General features: G+C 36.9%; 1 protein-coding gene across 1 annotated transcript; it reads right to left on the reverse strand.

Annotated features, from left to right (window-relative positions):
• Positions 1–3,128: 3,128 nt before the first annotated feature.
• LOC113359032 (F-box protein At5g07610-like) lies at positions 3,129–3,805 on the reverse strand. The gene is made up of 2 exons (XM_026602731.1): positions 3,586–3,805; positions 3,129–3,499 (listed from the first exon to the last, which is right to left on the reverse strand). The coding sequence occupies exons 1-2, from the start codon at positions 3,803–3,805 to the stop codon at positions 3,129–3,131; spliced, it is 591 nt and encodes a 196-aa protein (XP_026458516.1).
• Positions 3,806–17,750: the final 13,945 nt, after the last annotated feature.

The raw sequence follows: 17,750 nt of genomic DNA on the forward strand, positions 1-17,750 counted from the left end.
CATCAAATTAGGATGTATGAACAAGATATCTACAAAACAACTTTTCGAACCCATGACGGATACTATGAATTCCTAGTGATGCCGTTTGGATTAACTAATGCTCCATCTACATTTCAACATCTTATGAATGATGTGTTCAGAAATCAATTAAGAAAATCTGTCTTGGTTTTCTTTAATGATATTCTGATCTATAGTCCTACCTGGGAAGCACATTTATTGCACCTTCGTGAAGTATTCCTGATATTAGAAAGCCATCAACTTAAGGTCAAATTAAGTAAATGTTCTTTTGGTACTGAGAGGGTTGAGTATTTGGGTCATATCATCTCAAGAGGAGGAGTGGAAGCTGATCCTAGCAAGATACGGGATATGTTGGACTGGCCGTTACCAAGAACTGTCAAGGCATTACGAGGATTCCTAGGTTTGACAGGATATTATAGGAAATTTGTACAAGGTTATGCTAATATTGCAGCACCACTTACAAAATTGCTAAAAAAAGACGTTTTTTTGTGGACAGATGAAGCAACAAACGCATTTGTTAAATTGAAAAGTGTAATGACATCCACACCCGTGCTAGCATTACCTGACTTTACAAAGACCTTCATTATTGAAAGTGATGCTTGTGGAGTAGGAATAGGTACGGTTTTGATGCAAGAAGGTATACCAATTGCTTTCACAAGTAAGCCACTTGGACCTCGTCATATGGGTTTGTCAACTTATGAGAAAGAGTTGTTAGCAGTAGTTCATGCGGTTACTAAATGACGACCTTATCTAATTGGGAGAAGATTTCTTATTCTGGCAGACCAACAAAGTTTGAAGTATTTTTTGGATGCTAGAGCTGTAACACCGGCACAACAAAAATGGTTAACAAAATTATTAGGCTATGACTACGCGATTGAGTACAAGAAGGGATCGTCTAACAAGGTTGCTGATGCACTTTCTCGAAAATTTGAAAACGGTGAAATTTGTTCCGTAACTTATATTAGTTGTGCTTGGATGGAAGACCTATTGGCTGAACTAAAAACAGATCCGTGGATAACAGATTTCATCTTTAAAGCGAGTCAGCCTTCTTTCGGCAAGAATAACTTTACCGTACGAGATGGTTTAGTTTACTATAAACAACATCAACTAGTGATAAGTCCTACTTCAAGGTGGAAGGCACTACTACTAGTTGAGTTTCATGACTCTCCAATTGCTGGTCATGCCGGATATTTGAAGACAGTAAAACGTTTATCTAAGTTGTTCTACTGGTCTAGAATAAAGAGGTGAGAGACTACATTGCTTGCTGTGATGTTTGCCAAAGGAATAAATATAGTACTCTTTCTCCAGCAGGATATCTTCAACCATTGCCGATTCCTACTACATTATGGACAGATATATCCATGGATTTTGTTGAAGGGTTGCCAAAGTCTAAAGGGAAAACTGTGATTCTTGTAGTGGTGGATCGACTAACTAAATATGCCCATTTTCTTGCATTAAAACATCCATATACAGCCACATCGGTAGCCCAGAAGTTTTTAGAAACAATCATCAAACTTCATGGATTTCCTCAATTTATAATTTCTGATAGGGATGCTGTATTTACAAGTAATTTTTGGCAAGAGTTATTTCTCCTACATGGAACTCAGTTAAGAATGAGTTCCTCCTATCATCCGCAAACCGACGATCAAACTGAAGTGGTTAACAGATGTTTGGAAGGTTACTTACGGTGTTTCGCTGGAAATAAACCAAAAGGATGGTCATCTTGGTTACTATGAGCAGAGTATTGGTATAATACATCCTATCATACTTCAACTAATACTACACCGTTTGAGGCTTTGTATGGCATTCCTCCTCCGGTATTAACAACTTATTTACCAGGAGAAGCGAAAACCACAACTTTGGATGAGGCAATAACCAAGAGGAATGAAGTTTTATCAATGCTTAAGGATCAACTTCAAGTGGTGCAGAATAAAATGAAGCTAAGGGCAGATGAAGGACGTCGGGACATTGTATATCAAGTTGGGGATTATGTGTATCTGAAGTTGCAGCCATATCGGCAAAATTCTAATGTGTAAAGGAAGAACCAAAAATTATCTCCACGATATTTTGGACCATATAAGATTTTGGAGCGTATAGGACCTATGGCTTATCGATTGGACTTGCCTAAGGAGTCAAAGATACATTCGGTATTTCATGTATCGTTTCTGAAGAAGGCTTTGTTTCCTAACACGGCTGTTGGGGATAATCTACCAGAAGAAGAAGATGAGGTTGATCCAGTAATTCCATGGTTGAACTGATCCTTGAGGTCAAGGAAAATCTTAAGGGAGGGGGGGGGGAGGGGGGGGGGGGGGGGGGGGGGGGGAATGATAAGAAATCCCCAATTACTTAGAATTCTTAATTAAAATTAGGGTTAGGGTTAGAAATCCCTAAATTCTCTTGTTTTAGGCATTAATTTATTTTTGGAAATTGTTCTGTTTTAAGAATTTTATTTTAGATTCCTAGTTATAGAAGTAGTTTCCTTTCTAGGTTCCTTAATTTTATAGTTCAGTGGCCTATATAAGAAGGTCTAGTGTTATTATTTTGATTATCTATGAGAATTATAAGTTTGTCCTAAATTTCTGTGTTCTTTTAAAGTCTACTCTGCTGGCCGTGGGTAAGAATTATTAAGTTCTTATCAAAATCCCACATAAACATATGTGCACAGTTATTACAAAGAGAGGGATTTCTCTGTCCCAGCAAAAGATTCACCATATGAACAAAGGAAGCCCACCATAACATAGGCTTAACAGTGTTAGCAACGCAAATACTTGTAATATCTTCTGAGAAATTATATATGCACTTTAAATTCCAGGTAGTTCAGTAATGTGTGGCTGCTTCAAAGCAAATATTTAAGCATGAGTAAGTGTTTCGACATACTGAAATCCGTTTACCCAGACATCCGGATTAACATCATACATTTTCTTTAAACTCTTATTTTTAAGGTTAAAGGATATCACCTTGTCCTTCTCTATCAATACTATCAATCTCGACGAATTCTTCTTCCCCTTCCTCAAGAAACAGCACTTTCAACTCAATACTACGGAGACATAAATGTCCTCGTACCATGTTTGGGTATACAGTGGTTAATGGAGTAAGATCCACGTAATACTTTAGTTTCCATCCCGTATAGTCCTACGCATCTCCCAGATGTCAATATAGGGCATGTCGTCCTCGCACATCTGCATTAGATGAATATGTCCCTTGTACTCATTGAAGTACACAATTCTCTTATCATAATAATGTCCTTTGAGGTGCGGCTTTGTTGGCATTGCAATTGTCTTCACTAATTCACAACCAATATCGAAATAATGGAGTGTTGCGGACCACTGGTTGATCCAGTGCACTGAACCATTCCAATACACACCAGACTCGGATAATGTATCCTGTGAAGAGAAAGGAAAAGGATCTCCTGCGTTTCTCCAAGAGTTTGTCTTTGAAGAGTAGATTTCTATATAGTACACATCTTTGAGGGAAACTCGATCTGTTTTGCAGACAGCCACAGCTTCATAGTAACTCCCGATTTTGCAGGATCGAAAATTATACTGACACTCAGAACACGAGGGACACCTGTGGCTTTTCTGAATGGAGGTGAGGGAAGCGTTTTGCAATGCCTCATGGACGGATTGTATATGACACGAGTTGTGTAATAATAACCACTACCATGTCCATCATGAACTGTGCAGAGAACAAGACCATTGCAAGACTGCTCAAAATATACAAGCCAGCCACGTCTAACAGCAATTGAAGTGTTGAAGGGGACGTAATCGTTACCGTTTCGTTCATCCATGACCACGGTCTCAAGTTCTTCGAGATGTCCTCTTTCCCTCGATATTTTCTTCAAAAATAGGGCAGGCATAGAAAGGCGAAGGCGGCGACTCCGAAGATTATAGTTTCTTTCAAAGTACGGATCAGATATTAGAGATTGCCATTGTTTTGATACGGTTTTGAATACACACAATGATTTCACCGGCCGGTAAACAATATAGAATGTCTATTAAAGGATTATCATTGTTGCCTATAGTCGTTGTTGTTGATGATGATATTAAGCTTTCGTTGCACAAATTCTTGCCGGAAACTGAAAGCATCTTTGAATGAAAGGAAAGAAAAAGTTTAATTCTTACCTGATAAAGAAGCTCCTCGTGTCTAGCAGGCCTGCAAGTTTATTCAGTAAAACGCTAGACCTAACTTTTAGCATGTAGATGTCTGCCCTTTAGCTTGTAGTAGGGTAGTTTCTTTTTATATATATTCAAAAATTCTAAACGTACCGTGTGTTTTGACAACACAGAAATAACCCTCTCACATGACCCTGGCTCTAAGGTTGGCGGGCCCATCCTATGTGAGGAGTTATTATTGTACTTAAGTTTACAAGAATAACTTGTGATGCACAACAAGGCCAATTGCTAGAAAAAAGTTAAAGCATTCTGCAAAGAAACATTAATGTCACATCTTCTAAGACATAATTTAGAACTTCAGCATTTCAGAAATAAAAACATAAGAAACTACTTTACGACAGACAAAACTAAGAAAACCTACATATGAAGCTGAAATTCCAGGTAGTTCAATAATGTGTGTGGCTGCTTCACAGAAATATTCAAGCACGAGCAAGGGTTTCCATATATTCAAATCCATCTGTCCAGACATCAGGATTAACATCACACATTTCTTTAAAACTCTTATCTTCAAGGTCAAATCATATCACCTTGTTCTTCCCTATCCGTAATATCAACCTTGATGAAACTTCGACTTCCTCGATAAGCAGCACATACAAATCAAAAGATTCAAAACAATGGTAATGAAATTTGGTACCTAGTAATATGCCAGGGTATACAGTTGTTAATGGAGTAAGATCAACGTAATACTTGGCGTCCCATCCTGTATAGTCGGTACGCATCTCCCAAATGTCAAAATAGGGCATGTCGCCCTCCCGCATCTCCAAAAAATGAACATGTCCCCTGCACTCACGGAAGTATACAATTTGCCTATTTTTTTTCTCCAACCGGGTACGGCTTGGTTGGCATTGCAATTGTTTTCATTAATCCATCATCAATATCAATATACTGGAGAGTTGCCGTGCACTTGTCGATCCAGTGCACTGAACCATTCCAGTACACACCAGAAGGAGATAACGTACCCTGTGAAGAGAAAGGAAAGGCATCTTCTACAGCTCTCCAAGAGCCTGTCTTGGAAGAGTAGATTTCAATATGATGCGTTTTTACGGTGTTATCAATATTCATGCTGACACATACAACTTCATAGTAACTTGATTTTGCAGGATCGAAAGCTATAGTGGCACTCCGGACATAAGGGACGCAATTTTTTCTGATTGGTGGTGAAGGAAGCGTTCTGCAATGCTCTGTGGATGGGTTGTATATGACGTAACCTGTGTTATAACCATCATCATGAACTTTACACAATACGAGACCATTGCAATAGTGTTTGAAATCCATACGCGGGAAATAGTTGACAGCAACTGGAGTATTGGAGGAAGTATAATCGATATCTATTCGTTCATCCATGACTAAAAGTTTACATTCTACTAGTTCTGTCAGACGTCCTTTTCCTCGGAATGTTTTCTTTATAAATAGTGCAGGCACAGAAAGACAACGACTCCGAAGGTTGTAGTTTCTTTCGAAGCATGGATCAGATATTGAAGATAGCCATTGTTTTGATACGATTTTGAATACGCACAAAGATTTTGCTGGTAAACGATATAGAATGTTTACCAAAAGATTACTGTTGTTGCCTATAATTGATGCTGATGTTAAGCTTTCGTTGCACAGTTTTTTTTTACTGGAAGCCGAAAGCATCTTGAAAGAAAGGAAAACAAGGGTTTCTTACCTGATGTTGAAGCTCACTTATAGGCTGGCGGCTAGCCCTAAACTTTCAGTTTTAATGCATAAATAGTATGAACGATTTTTTGGGACCATGGTTTTTTTTGGGGACCATGGTTTTATTTTGGGTAAAGACATTAGAAGTAATTCTAGGTCACCCCATATCTAGTTATTTATTTAATACCTAATCTACCCTCTTAATTAATTTTAGGTTATGATTAGTGAATGATTTAGTTAAAAACAATTAGTGAGATTAAATTAAAAGATGGGTTTATTATTAGTTGAGTAGAATTATTGAGAGCGTAGAGTCAGAGAAGATGAAGGAGAAAAACATGGAAAATAATTTTTTTTTCCAATTCACTAAGTTTGAGTATTCAAATCATCTGATTCTTCATCTCCATCCTCTCCTAGAATATTTGTTAATCTTAAAAATGATCCGGATTTGAACTGGATTTTGAACAGTTTGATTACTTTACATGAAGAACAAGTAACCGAACTCATCTGAAAGTGTAGTTCGGTTACTTGATCCAAACACGCAGGTTACCGAACTCTCTAATAATTTCTAGGAGTTACAGCGTTATGTTCGGTTGGTTCTCAACTAACCGAACTTTGGTGTACAAAGTTCGGTTGGTTCGCAAACTGCATGCACTTTTGATCTAACCGAACTTTACGTAATATAAGAGTATATAAGTTTACAAAGTTCGGTTCTTTCGCAAACTTGAACCTAACAGCCAACCAACCGAACTCTGAGTTCGGTTTCTGCGATAAAATTGTGAAGTTACCGAACTTAACAAACAAACAAAAATGTGAAGTTCCAGCGTTTATTGGCTAAGTTCGGTTACTTTGTAGTTTTAAAATTTTTTGCGAACAAACCGAACTCTATTGGCTAAGTTCGGTTATTTTGGAACTCAACATAGTGGCCACAACAACACAGTTCAGTTAGACTGGATTTGTTTTTTTTTTCGATTCTAAAGGTGGAGTTCGGTTACTTTGTAATTTTAATTTTTTTTGCGAAACAACCGAACAAAGGGTTCGGTGACTTAGTTTTAAATCCAATAGAACCGAACTGTTCTTCGTGTTCTTCATTTTCAAGAAGTTCGGTTAGTAAACTAGCGTTTTTTGGAAAATCGACCTAACCGAACATGGCTCTGTAACTCCTATTAAAACCCTATTTTTGATGATTTCTATTCGATTGAAGAAATCAAAATCAAATTAAAGCGAAGGGTTTGTTGGAAAATACCTCCGGAGTGGTCCCATGGCAGAATCAGGTTGCGGCTGGCGTCTTTTATACTCGATAAAATTATTATGTAACCGAACTTAATTGTGATTGCATTGATGTTGTTACATTTATTAAATAGGCGGTGGTGGTGGGAGGTGGTGGTGGTGGTAATCGGCGGTGGTGGGCGGTGGTGGTGGTGGTGTGGTAATCGGTGGTTGGTGGTGATAATCAGAGGTGGTGGTGGTGGTAATCGGCGGTGGTGGTGGGAGGAGGTGGTGGTTATATATATAGGTGGTTATTAGGTTTGTTTTAAATTAAATTAGGTTAAAGGTAGGTCAGTCATTTCAACGTTTTAGGACACCCCTTATCACTATAGGAAAGGTGGCCTAATAAAACTATGATCCCCTCAAAAAAACCATGGTCCCTAAAAAATCATTCAATAGTATTCTATCTCGAGAACAACCCATCTTCAGTCGGGTACCGTACGTGAGGCCCACTTACCATATTGTCGGTTGGTTTCTATTTGCCAACACAGTTTTCTTAGGGGCACCTCTGTGAGCAAAACGCATATCGAAACTCACTCTCTATGTAATTTCATAAAATGACAAATGGATTCGTGAACCATATGGATTCTATATGATATGATTTTAGTTAATCATAAAATCCAAGATCTATAGGTCTCCTGGCCGGATATATCTTTATTTTATTTTTGATAAAAAGAAAATGTATTTATCAAGAATTGTCAGGTTCTAAAAATCTGGATAACAAAGTTTCAAGATGCAGAACATCATGACTGAACTTTCAATGAGTAGTTTATCTTTTCTAACTACTTTTGAAATGGAATCAGCTATATAATTTAAGTTTTTTCGGATATGAGGAATCTTAGAGAAAGTAAAAGAATCTAACAAAAGCTTAATCTCTTGAATGATCTTCCTATTTTCCCATCTGACAAGAAGAGTATTATTATTGATAGAGTTAACGACATTCTCAGCATCGGCTACTAGGTGAATGCTGTCCAGTTCTATTGGTTTTGCCCATCGCATCCCTTCCAGCATATCTTTACATTCTCCCGCTTCAGCATCAACTATTCCATCTGCATGAGATTCTTTGAAACCAGTGCAAGCACCTGCAGTATTATAACGCGAACAATTTGAAGTAAAATCACTTGAAACAACACGAATGAAGTTTTCCTGGATCTTAGGATAGTTTGGAAGAAATGTAAACTCAAAGTATTTATAGACCAAGGTTGTTTGTACAACAAGGAAATATTCCCAAACCGATTTTTTTTCAAGATACTCATTAAAATACCTAATTTCGGTTTTCCTATTTCCAATTAATTACCAAACCATATTTCCGAAAACTTCCTAAGAAAATTTCTATTATTAGTGTAGCACATTAACTAATAATAATTGTTGGTAATTCAAACATATATTATGAAAATCATAATCAAATGTTTTTCAATATTTCGATTTGGGATCACCTTGAGTATTAAGGAATATCTTTGAACAATTAATGATAAGAGTTATGTACATGTTCAAATAATGTCGACATCTAGAAGTTTCTCAGCAAACCCTAATTCCAAGCTTCACACAAAACATAAACATATCTGAATATTGGAAAATAGGTTTTACTCCTTGGGATCGGTTCTACCATGACTCACAATGTAAGTTGTGATCTGTTATACCATACTTCACAAACTAGGTTGTGACCGGTTACACCATGCTTCCCATAGGTAGCTTGTTATCGGTTACACCTTACTTCCCGAGTTAGCTTGTGATTGGTTACAGTTTGGTTCCCAAAGTAGCTTGTGACCGATGACAACTAACTTCCCAAATTAGCTTGTGATCGGTTACACCTTGCGTCCAAAAGGTAGCTTGTAAACGATTACAACTAAATTCCCAATGTAGCTTGTGACCGGTTATACACCATGCTTCACAAAGTAACTTTTGACAGATTACAACTAACTTCCCTATGTATCTTGTGACCGGTTACACCATGCTTTACGAAGTAGCTTGTGACCGATTACAACTAACTTCCCAATGTAGCTCGTGACTGATTACACCATGCTTCACAAAGTAGCTTGTGACCGATTACAACTTGCTACACAGTATAGGCTATGACCGGTTATAGCTTAATTCTCAACATAAGTTAAGATAGGTTCTACGTTGTTATCTTGCATTGGTCATCCAAAAGATATTCAATAAAGAACCGGACCAATCATGATTTTCCTTTCGATTATGATGCAAGTTCGTACATCTACTTCCTCAAACTAATGTAATAATACATATTTTCCAGGACGAAACCACACATGTATCTTACACAAGTAACTAAATACAATGATTATGTTGATGCCCTATTTACGAAGTTATAAGCGTTTGTACTTTGTAATTCAATAATTTCCTTGGAACTTTGATCATAAGTATATGACCAAGTATAACCACTAGAGTATTATATATATACAGCTTCGCATATTATGTTTTCAAGTAAATATTACTAACCTCAAGTGGAAGGATGATGTCTTCGTTGTTGTCGTTAGTTCTTCACATTCTTCAGGTATTCGGAGTAATACTTGTACGTCTCAACATTCCTATACTTTCTAGTCTAACCTAAACGAAGTTGACTCTAGTATTTAATCAAGCGACTCTAGATGATTTTTGATACTAAAATATGACAACCAAACTTGACATACCAACACTTGGTGGGTTCACCCGAGTTATGCTCTAACAAATACTAGTTCCTATGAGTGTTAATCTAGTGTGCCAGAGACTAAGGATGATACCCCACGACAATCTAGAAAAATCTTGAGAAAAAAGAAATTTTCCGAAGATATATCATTTCCTTATCATAAGTCACATATTTGTGATGTTGATGATTTTCAATGCTCCAATTGGCTCGGATTCCATGCAGTGAGATGGCAGGTGCTACTGGGGTAAGCTCTGGTCAATCAGGTGGGTCGGGTGTTAGTGAAGAGACTACCATTATTGGGCGATCTAGAGGATCTGCTTATGCTAGGGAAAAGTGAATAGAATCATGTCAGTCAGTTACGTCATGTGTATATGGTACTTTATCGGTTGCTAGTGCTTAGTGGAGCAACAACGTTATACCAGTCAGGTTCATGAGCATATCAACTTCAGCCCTAACGGAGACTATATGAAACCAGAATACACCGCAACTCTTGATGATTATTATATCAAGAATGTAAGACAGACAATGTCACCTATATAGTTGGGAATTCTAATCAGGATACATGAAAATCAAGGTTTGGACATCTTCCTGAAAACATTCTGAATGAGTCTTCTCGTCAAAGTCTTGTTGATAATGTGGAAAATGTTCCGGAAAAATTGTTGGTTGAACTTTCTAATAAAATGACTTGGATATTGATAGAGATGTAGATGAGGGAGTCACATGTTTCGTTAAGATTTTGACTCCTTTGTCAAAAACTAAATATGACGACTTCTGATATCATTTCGTTTCCTACTTCTCTGTCTCGAGAAAACAAGAAGTTGAGAAGGATTTGAAAAGGAAAGGGTACCAAGTACACCTTTAAGTTTTTTGTTCGGCAACCTGTATGGACAAAAACTAATATAATTGTAAGTAGACCAACTTAATGATCCTTGAAAATATGTATATATAGAGTTTGTTTCTCTATCTCTTCTCTATCAGAAAGTCTATACAATAAAGTCCGTGAACCTGATTGTTTAGAAGAGTACTTGGACGATCCAAAAAATCAGTATCCAAGATCAATCTAGTTGTATCCAAATAATTCAATCGGAATTCTGCCAAGTATGAAATTATTTTTTCTATCTATCATGATGCAAATTCTACAAAAATAAGTCTTGTAATCGAGCACAATTAATGTGGACGTATTTACTAAGATTGATACGTAATACTTGTGTAAATTCTATTAGAAAGATAAATAATATAATGTGGAAAAGCAAAAACACAAGATACCAAAAGTTTTATTAACGAGGAAACCGTAATATCATAAAAAAAACCCGGGACCTTGTCCTGATTTGTACACCCAAATGCATTAAGCTGCTACAGACACTAGCCTACTATCAGACTTCGGACTGGAATGTAGTTGAGACCAAATCCACCCTCCAAACGATTCAGTTAAAGTCGCGCTCTTTACGTCTTTTGAACCTCGCAAGGCTCTACGCAATTGATTCCCTTAGCTGACGTCATTTACAACCTAAGAGTTGCTTCAACCTAAGTGAAGACTTTTGATACCAATCTGCCTCTAACATCTAAGTCTATTTTGTTTCCTTTTAGATCAAAGATCAAGGCTTAGAAATCGGTTTGCAATAGATAAAGCTAGCAAACATCACAATTTGGAACACTTACACTCAGTTAGCTGAGAAGCCTGGATATTTAACCACCTCTCAAGAACAATCTTGAACTAATCAATTAAGAGAAGTTTTCAGATATCTATCTCGAGGAATCACAAAGTCCGAGACGAAGATAACTTTGCGATTTTTATCTATCTTTCCTGAAAGGTACTACATCCAATTGGTGTAACAACTTAAACTAGTGTGTGTTAAATTTGGACTAGGTCTCAAGGTTTTTCTATAATATTGTGATTTTCTCGTTAACAAATCTTCTGGTGTTTGTGTTATTTCTTTTCTGCATTATATTGTTATATTTTTACAATTAAAACATTATAGTTTGTTAAACCTAGATAGTTTTACCTCAACTGTAAAGAACCTACAACACTCGTTCTTGTTGAATTAGTGTTTTGAAATACGAATAACAAGACTTGTTTTTGTTAGAATTCGATTCATGTACAGTTATGTACTACTAGGTTTACCTTGTTAAACAATTGTATATACAGTTTCGTAACCGAACGTGTAGATTGTACAAGAATTTTCCATATAGGTTCACGGACAAAAAAATGGTGGTTTTCTCATTTTCATGTATACATAGGTTAAATACAAAAGAACTGGTGTACTGCTCAGTCTCATCATCTTTTCATATTATAGCGTGCAAACACGTATAGATATACCAATCTGTGTTTGTAACGATGATAGCCTATAAATTTGAACTCAGTTTATTTTCAATTGAATTTATTTCACATACGACCAAGATTTGATTGTACAAACTTTCTGTGGTGGAAAATTGCAATACAATCTTTTTTACCATCCCGTGACTTTAACACTTGGGTTTTAGATGGATATATGAACACCCAAAAGTTCTTGTCAACAACTTAGCTACTGAGTTTAAGTTAAAGGAATTGAGGGAGTTCAAGAAAAAGGAATAATTACTTGCAAAGAAAAAATACGTTAGATTGAATGCAATTATCCATGTTATATCTCGAGAACTCTATCATCATATAACCACATGTACAACATTAAAAGTAGGATTTTGATATTCTTAAGACCGTATTTAAAGGGAAAATCTCAAGAAAATGCTGTCAGTTTTCAAACAATATCTTCTGAATTGGATTCATATGAGTGATGAAGGCCATTAGATGAATTTAACAAAAACACTTTATGAATAGTGAATGCTTCACATGCATTAGGAAACATTATTCCAAAAAAAAATATCATGTCCAAAATTTTGAAGCCTCTACCATCAAGATACGAGTCTAAGATATGTCATCACGAAGTAAACAATTTTGCCAGTATCAAGAAACTATCTAGTTGGTAAATTGAAAACCTTTGACCATGAATACCAATATGAAAATGAGATGTGATAACTCTTAAATCTATGGCTAAGATTGATTCCTCAACATAGAAACCTAGTGAAAACTAATTGAATATTATTTTGATAAGGAATGGCTACGATAATTTATAAACTCGACGAAAATAGAGATCTTCTAAAGATACATCTTTCCCATTTCATAAGACACAGAAATATGCTGATAATAAAGATCAAAATGATGATATTAATCTTCAATGCTAGCAGAGAGGCACAAGCTAATACATTGTTGAGACAAAAATCCAGAGTTAAGCGGGTAACTGAAGGATCTGCGAACACAAGTTTTTTCACACAAATATGAAGATAAGAAATGCTAGAAACCTAATATGTGAGCTTGAAGATGAAGAAGGTAATGTGATGGCCGATCAAAATCAAATTGCAGATTCCTTAGTTAATCACTTTCAAAACAAGTTTGAATTCAAAAATGTTTACATAGTTGAAGAACTATTGGAGGTTGTTCCAAAAGTAATCACTGAGGAAGATCAGCAGAAATTGGATGACACTCCTGGTGTTGAAGAAATCAAAAACATTGTATTTGATATGGATCCAGATAGTGCTTCAGGGCCCGATGGCTTCTCAGGTATTTTCTATAGAAGTTGTTGGGATATTATTCAAAATGATCTAGTAGCTGCTATTAAATTTTGTTGGAGAAAAAGGTTTATTCCCAAGGGCATGAATTCAAGTTTTCTAGTTTTATTACCAAAGACTCAAGGTGCAGGAACTGCAATCAGTTTAGACCAATTGGTCTGAGTAATGTAATCTTTAAGATCTTCACAAAAATAATAACAACAAGGATGGGTCTTTTCATGGAGAAATTGATTTCACCTTAGCAAGTGGCATATATTAAAGGAAGAAGTATCCATGATCAAGTATTGTTAGATTCAAAATTAGTAAATGAGATGAAATTCAAAAGAAGAGGTGGCAATGTTGGGATTAAATTAGACATATCTTAGGCCTATGATTCTGTGAGTTGGGAATTTCTTATTAAGGTGTTACAGAAGTATGGGTTCTTTTCAGCTTGGTGTGAATGGTTAATTAATTTGTTTGAATCAGCAAGAATATCTGTGATGGTTAATGGGGGTCCATGTGGTTTCTTTTCACTTGGAAGAGGCTTGAGAGTTACCCATTATCTACAATTCTATTTGTGTTGATGGAAGATGTGCTGAGTAGGAATATATTTGCTTTAGTTGAAAAACGTAAAATACTGCCAATGGTTATTAAAAAAGGAATACATCCAACACATTTATTTTTTGCAGATGATGTATTCATCTTTTGTAATGGAGCAAAAAATAGTATTACAAGCTTTCAAACTACTTGATGACTATCAAGCTAGTTCAGGTCAAATTATCAACAGAGTGAAAAGTAAATGCTTTGTGGATGATGCCTCTCAGCTGAGAAAATAGATAATTAGTGAACAAATTAATATGGGTTTAGCTAAATTTCCTGATAAATACTTAGGGGTACTTCTAGCACTAGGTAAAATCATTTCTGTTATGGTGTGACCAATTGTTGAAATGCTACAGAGCAAACTGGCAGCTTGAAAAGGTAAACTGCTATTCTTTCAAGATAGATTGGTTTTGGTTAAATCTAGGGGTGCACATACCCTACCCATATCCTCCAATCTTACCCTACCCGCCAGTGTTTTAACCGTATCCTATCCTACCCACTATTTGGCGGGTAGGGTAACGGGTAAAGATTTTCTTAACCGCCGTTAGATGGGTAGGGTGACGGGTAAAGCTCGAAATTATCCTACCCTACCCGAATACCCGCCTATTTATCTAACATCCGTTAGTAGCCGTTGAAACTAGTAACTAGTAACCAGAAATCTGCCAGTTCCATGGCTAAGTCGACGGCGACAAAATCCATAGCCGGCAGCAAGAGAAAAATGCTCTATTATGACTTGAGCTGAAAAACTCGACCTGTTATTCTGGTTGTAAGAAACCTAATTTCCTTTCCTTCTCAAACGCACATGCTAGCAGTCACAAGTGTAAATACCCAGTCACAACTTAGAATAGGTATCTGGATGCAATCGACGTAGTTGAGTCCGAGAAGGAAATGCTGGTCTTATGGCGAGTCTGGGAAGGAGCTGAGGATTGGCCGGACAGAAGATGGATGTTCAAACAAAGAGAACAGAAGCAGTGGTGATGAGAAAGTTCAGGGTACATGGTTGAATTCTGGTGGAGGTGTTTAGAGACTGAATTTGAAAGGAGCTGTGGCCGAAACTTAGCCGGAAAGACGGAAGTGGAGATGGAGACTTCAAGCTAATGCTCTTCAGATGTTATGATGTTCCTGCGATTCAAGGCCGTGTAACAACGGAAGAAGATGGGTGTATCTCAACAGTATGGAGAAGGTGGTGGTATTTGGACCTTGGTGCTGTAACGAGATGAGATCGAGCTTACTCGAACTCAAGATGGTTGAACAGCTGGGTCTGCATATATAAAGAGAAGAACAAGAAGGCTTTCTGCATTGAACACAAGCTGGGGATTTCTTGTTGTGATCGAATTAATGTATTGCAGCTGAACCGAATGTGTTTTAGGGCCTAAGAATAAATGGAAGATACTGACGCTTGCATATGGGAAGGAATTGAAGCTAGACGGAGCAGAGGCTATGGTCGGGTTAGGCAGGAGTGGTCGGACTTCAGGAGAGCCTGAATTTGCAAACTAGAGTTGGTGTTCGGACTGGGCCTGACAACTTTGCTAGGTATTAATCGTTGGACTTCTTGTGATCGCAGGACTTGATATAAAAACTCGATAGAAGTTTCAGAAAGAGGAGGCCGGACGGGGATTCTTTGGAGGAGGATCGTCCAGAGAGCCGTGAGCAAAGACAGAGAACAAGAGGCCGGAGTTGAACTTGTTCAGAGTCTGAACTTCAGACTTCAGAAAGTCATGGAAAAAAAACGGTTATACCCGCCACCCTACCCTATCCGCCAGAGAATGGGTTGGGTAGGATCTTACCCGTTTAATGGCGGGTAAAATTTTTCTTAACCGCCAGTAAACGGGTAGGGTGGCGGGTATAGGCCATATCCTACCCACCCTACCCGTTGTGCATCCCTACTTAAATCGGTATTATGTTGTGTGCCTATATACAATATGTCTATATATAAATGGCCATCTTCAGTTATCAAAGTGTGTGAGAGACTTATCGGAAACTTTTTATGGACTGGAGATAGTTATTTTAGAAAATTTAAGACATTAGCTTGGAGGAAAGTGTGCACCCCTTATGCAGAAGGAGGTCTTGGCATTAGAAGAATTGAAGTAATTGATAAATCTCTTCTAATGAAGATGCTGTGGAGAATTATAAACTCAAAGGAAGAGTGGGCACTATTATTTCATGCTAAATTTCAAGACAAACAGGGGCAATGGACCAGTAATTGGAGGCAATCATTTGTATGGAAAGGTTTAAAATAGGCTTGGAATTATTTAAAAGAAGATGTCAGGTGGTGTGTACGAAATTAAAATGAAATCTCAGTTTGGTGTGATATTTGGTATGGTGAAGCTCCTTTGATAAATGAAGTAGGCCTTAATGAATACATAAGATATAACATTGGAATGAAGGTGAATATGTTATTGCAGAATAATAAGTGGGATCCAGTTGAGATGCAATCTTTTATTTCCATGGATGCTTTGTCTGAAGTTAGTGGTGGTAAAGATCAAAGAGTATGGGGTGCTGATAAAAGTGGAAAAAATTTAACCAAAATTGCAGTGAAAAAAGTAAGAACAAGAGAACCATCTCTAACATGGCCTAAGTTCATTTGGAAACCATTTTTGCACCTAAGAATTGCTAGTAATATTTGGAAGTTGCAACAAGGTGTGTTTGTTGATGATGAAGTTATGAGGAAAAGAGGTTTTGAAATGGCCTCAGTGTGTTGTATTTGTTTTGAGGAGCAAGACAGTATGGAGCATACACTCTGGAAATGCAAATTCAGTATTGTCATCTGGACCTGGATAAATGAGTGTTTGAATTCAAGAATCCATATTCTTTTGATGATATATGTACATCTACTAAAAACAAAAGTCCTCTGGTGAAGGAGATCTGGTTGACTGCTTCATGTGCTAAAATGAAGGAGTTATGGTTTCAAAGAAATGAAAAGATTTTTGGTGAAATGAAGCCTAACATCAATAAATTTAGAAGTAGGAAATATCAGCTGGTTCATGAGGGAGGCTACAGAATGAAAGGTAATAGATGGGGACATAATTATGATAATCAGGTAATCTCATTTTTTAAACTTGGAAATAGAAGTATCAAATATAATGGGACAACTGATTGTTATTGGAGACCTCCATCAAATGGATATACTTTTTTCTGTTGTGATGGAGCATCATTTAGAAATCCAGGAACAACAGGATTTGGAATTATTGCAAGAGGCTGTGAATGTCAGGTGATAGGTACACTTTCTGGTGGTATAAGAATTGCAACTAATTTTATAGCAGAAGTGTATGCAGTTCTGTGTGCATTGGAATGGGAAGTATATCTAAAATGCAAAAAAGTGATAATGCAGTCTGATTATTTGTCTGTGATCAATTTGTTTAAGAAAGGGATTGTACCTTGGTTTGTTAGAGCAAGATGGATGAATGTGTTAATGTCCTGGAAGAAGTTCATTTTGATCACTGTTTCAGAGAAGTCAATTTTTCAACTGAGACTTTATCTAAAAAGAGTGTGGTGCTTGAAGCTGGTGCAAGAATTATGCACATGGGGAGACCTTCTTTCCTTAGGAGAATTGAAATGCCGGATGTAGTCTACTACATATTTTGTTAAGTATGTAAAGAGGGTGCTTGTATTTAGCTTCTGTTTTTTTAGTTTCCTTTGTTTTTTTTTGAGCTTTAGTGTCACTCCTGTAATCCTTTTAGCTTGGCTTTTGCCTTTCAATTAATTAAAAAATGTGATTCAGCAAAAAGAAAAGAAAAAAAAAAAGCATTGAGATTACTCGGGATCAAAGTAATTCACGACATGGCAACCAGTTCATAAACTTACTTAGGAACGCAAGT

The sequence above is a fragment of the Papaver somniferum genome, chromosome 1 (assembly GCF_003573695.1).
Source record: "Papaver somniferum cultivar HN1 chromosome 1, ASM357369v1, whole genome shotgun sequence".
Taxonomy (NCBI): Eukaryota; Viridiplantae; Streptophyta; class Magnoliopsida; order Ranunculales; family Papaveraceae; genus Papaver; species Papaver somniferum.

Excerpts from the sequence above, each read along its gene's own strand:
- LOC113359032 (XM_026602731.1), bottom strand. The coding sequence starts at position 3,805 with ATGGATGAACGAAACGGTAACGATTACGTCCCCTTCAACACTTCAATT. Across the intron at positions 3,500-3,585 it reads TCCATTCAGAAAAGCCACAG|ATCGAGTTTCCCTCAAAGAT; the intron begins GTGTCCCTCGTG and ends TCTGCAAAACAG.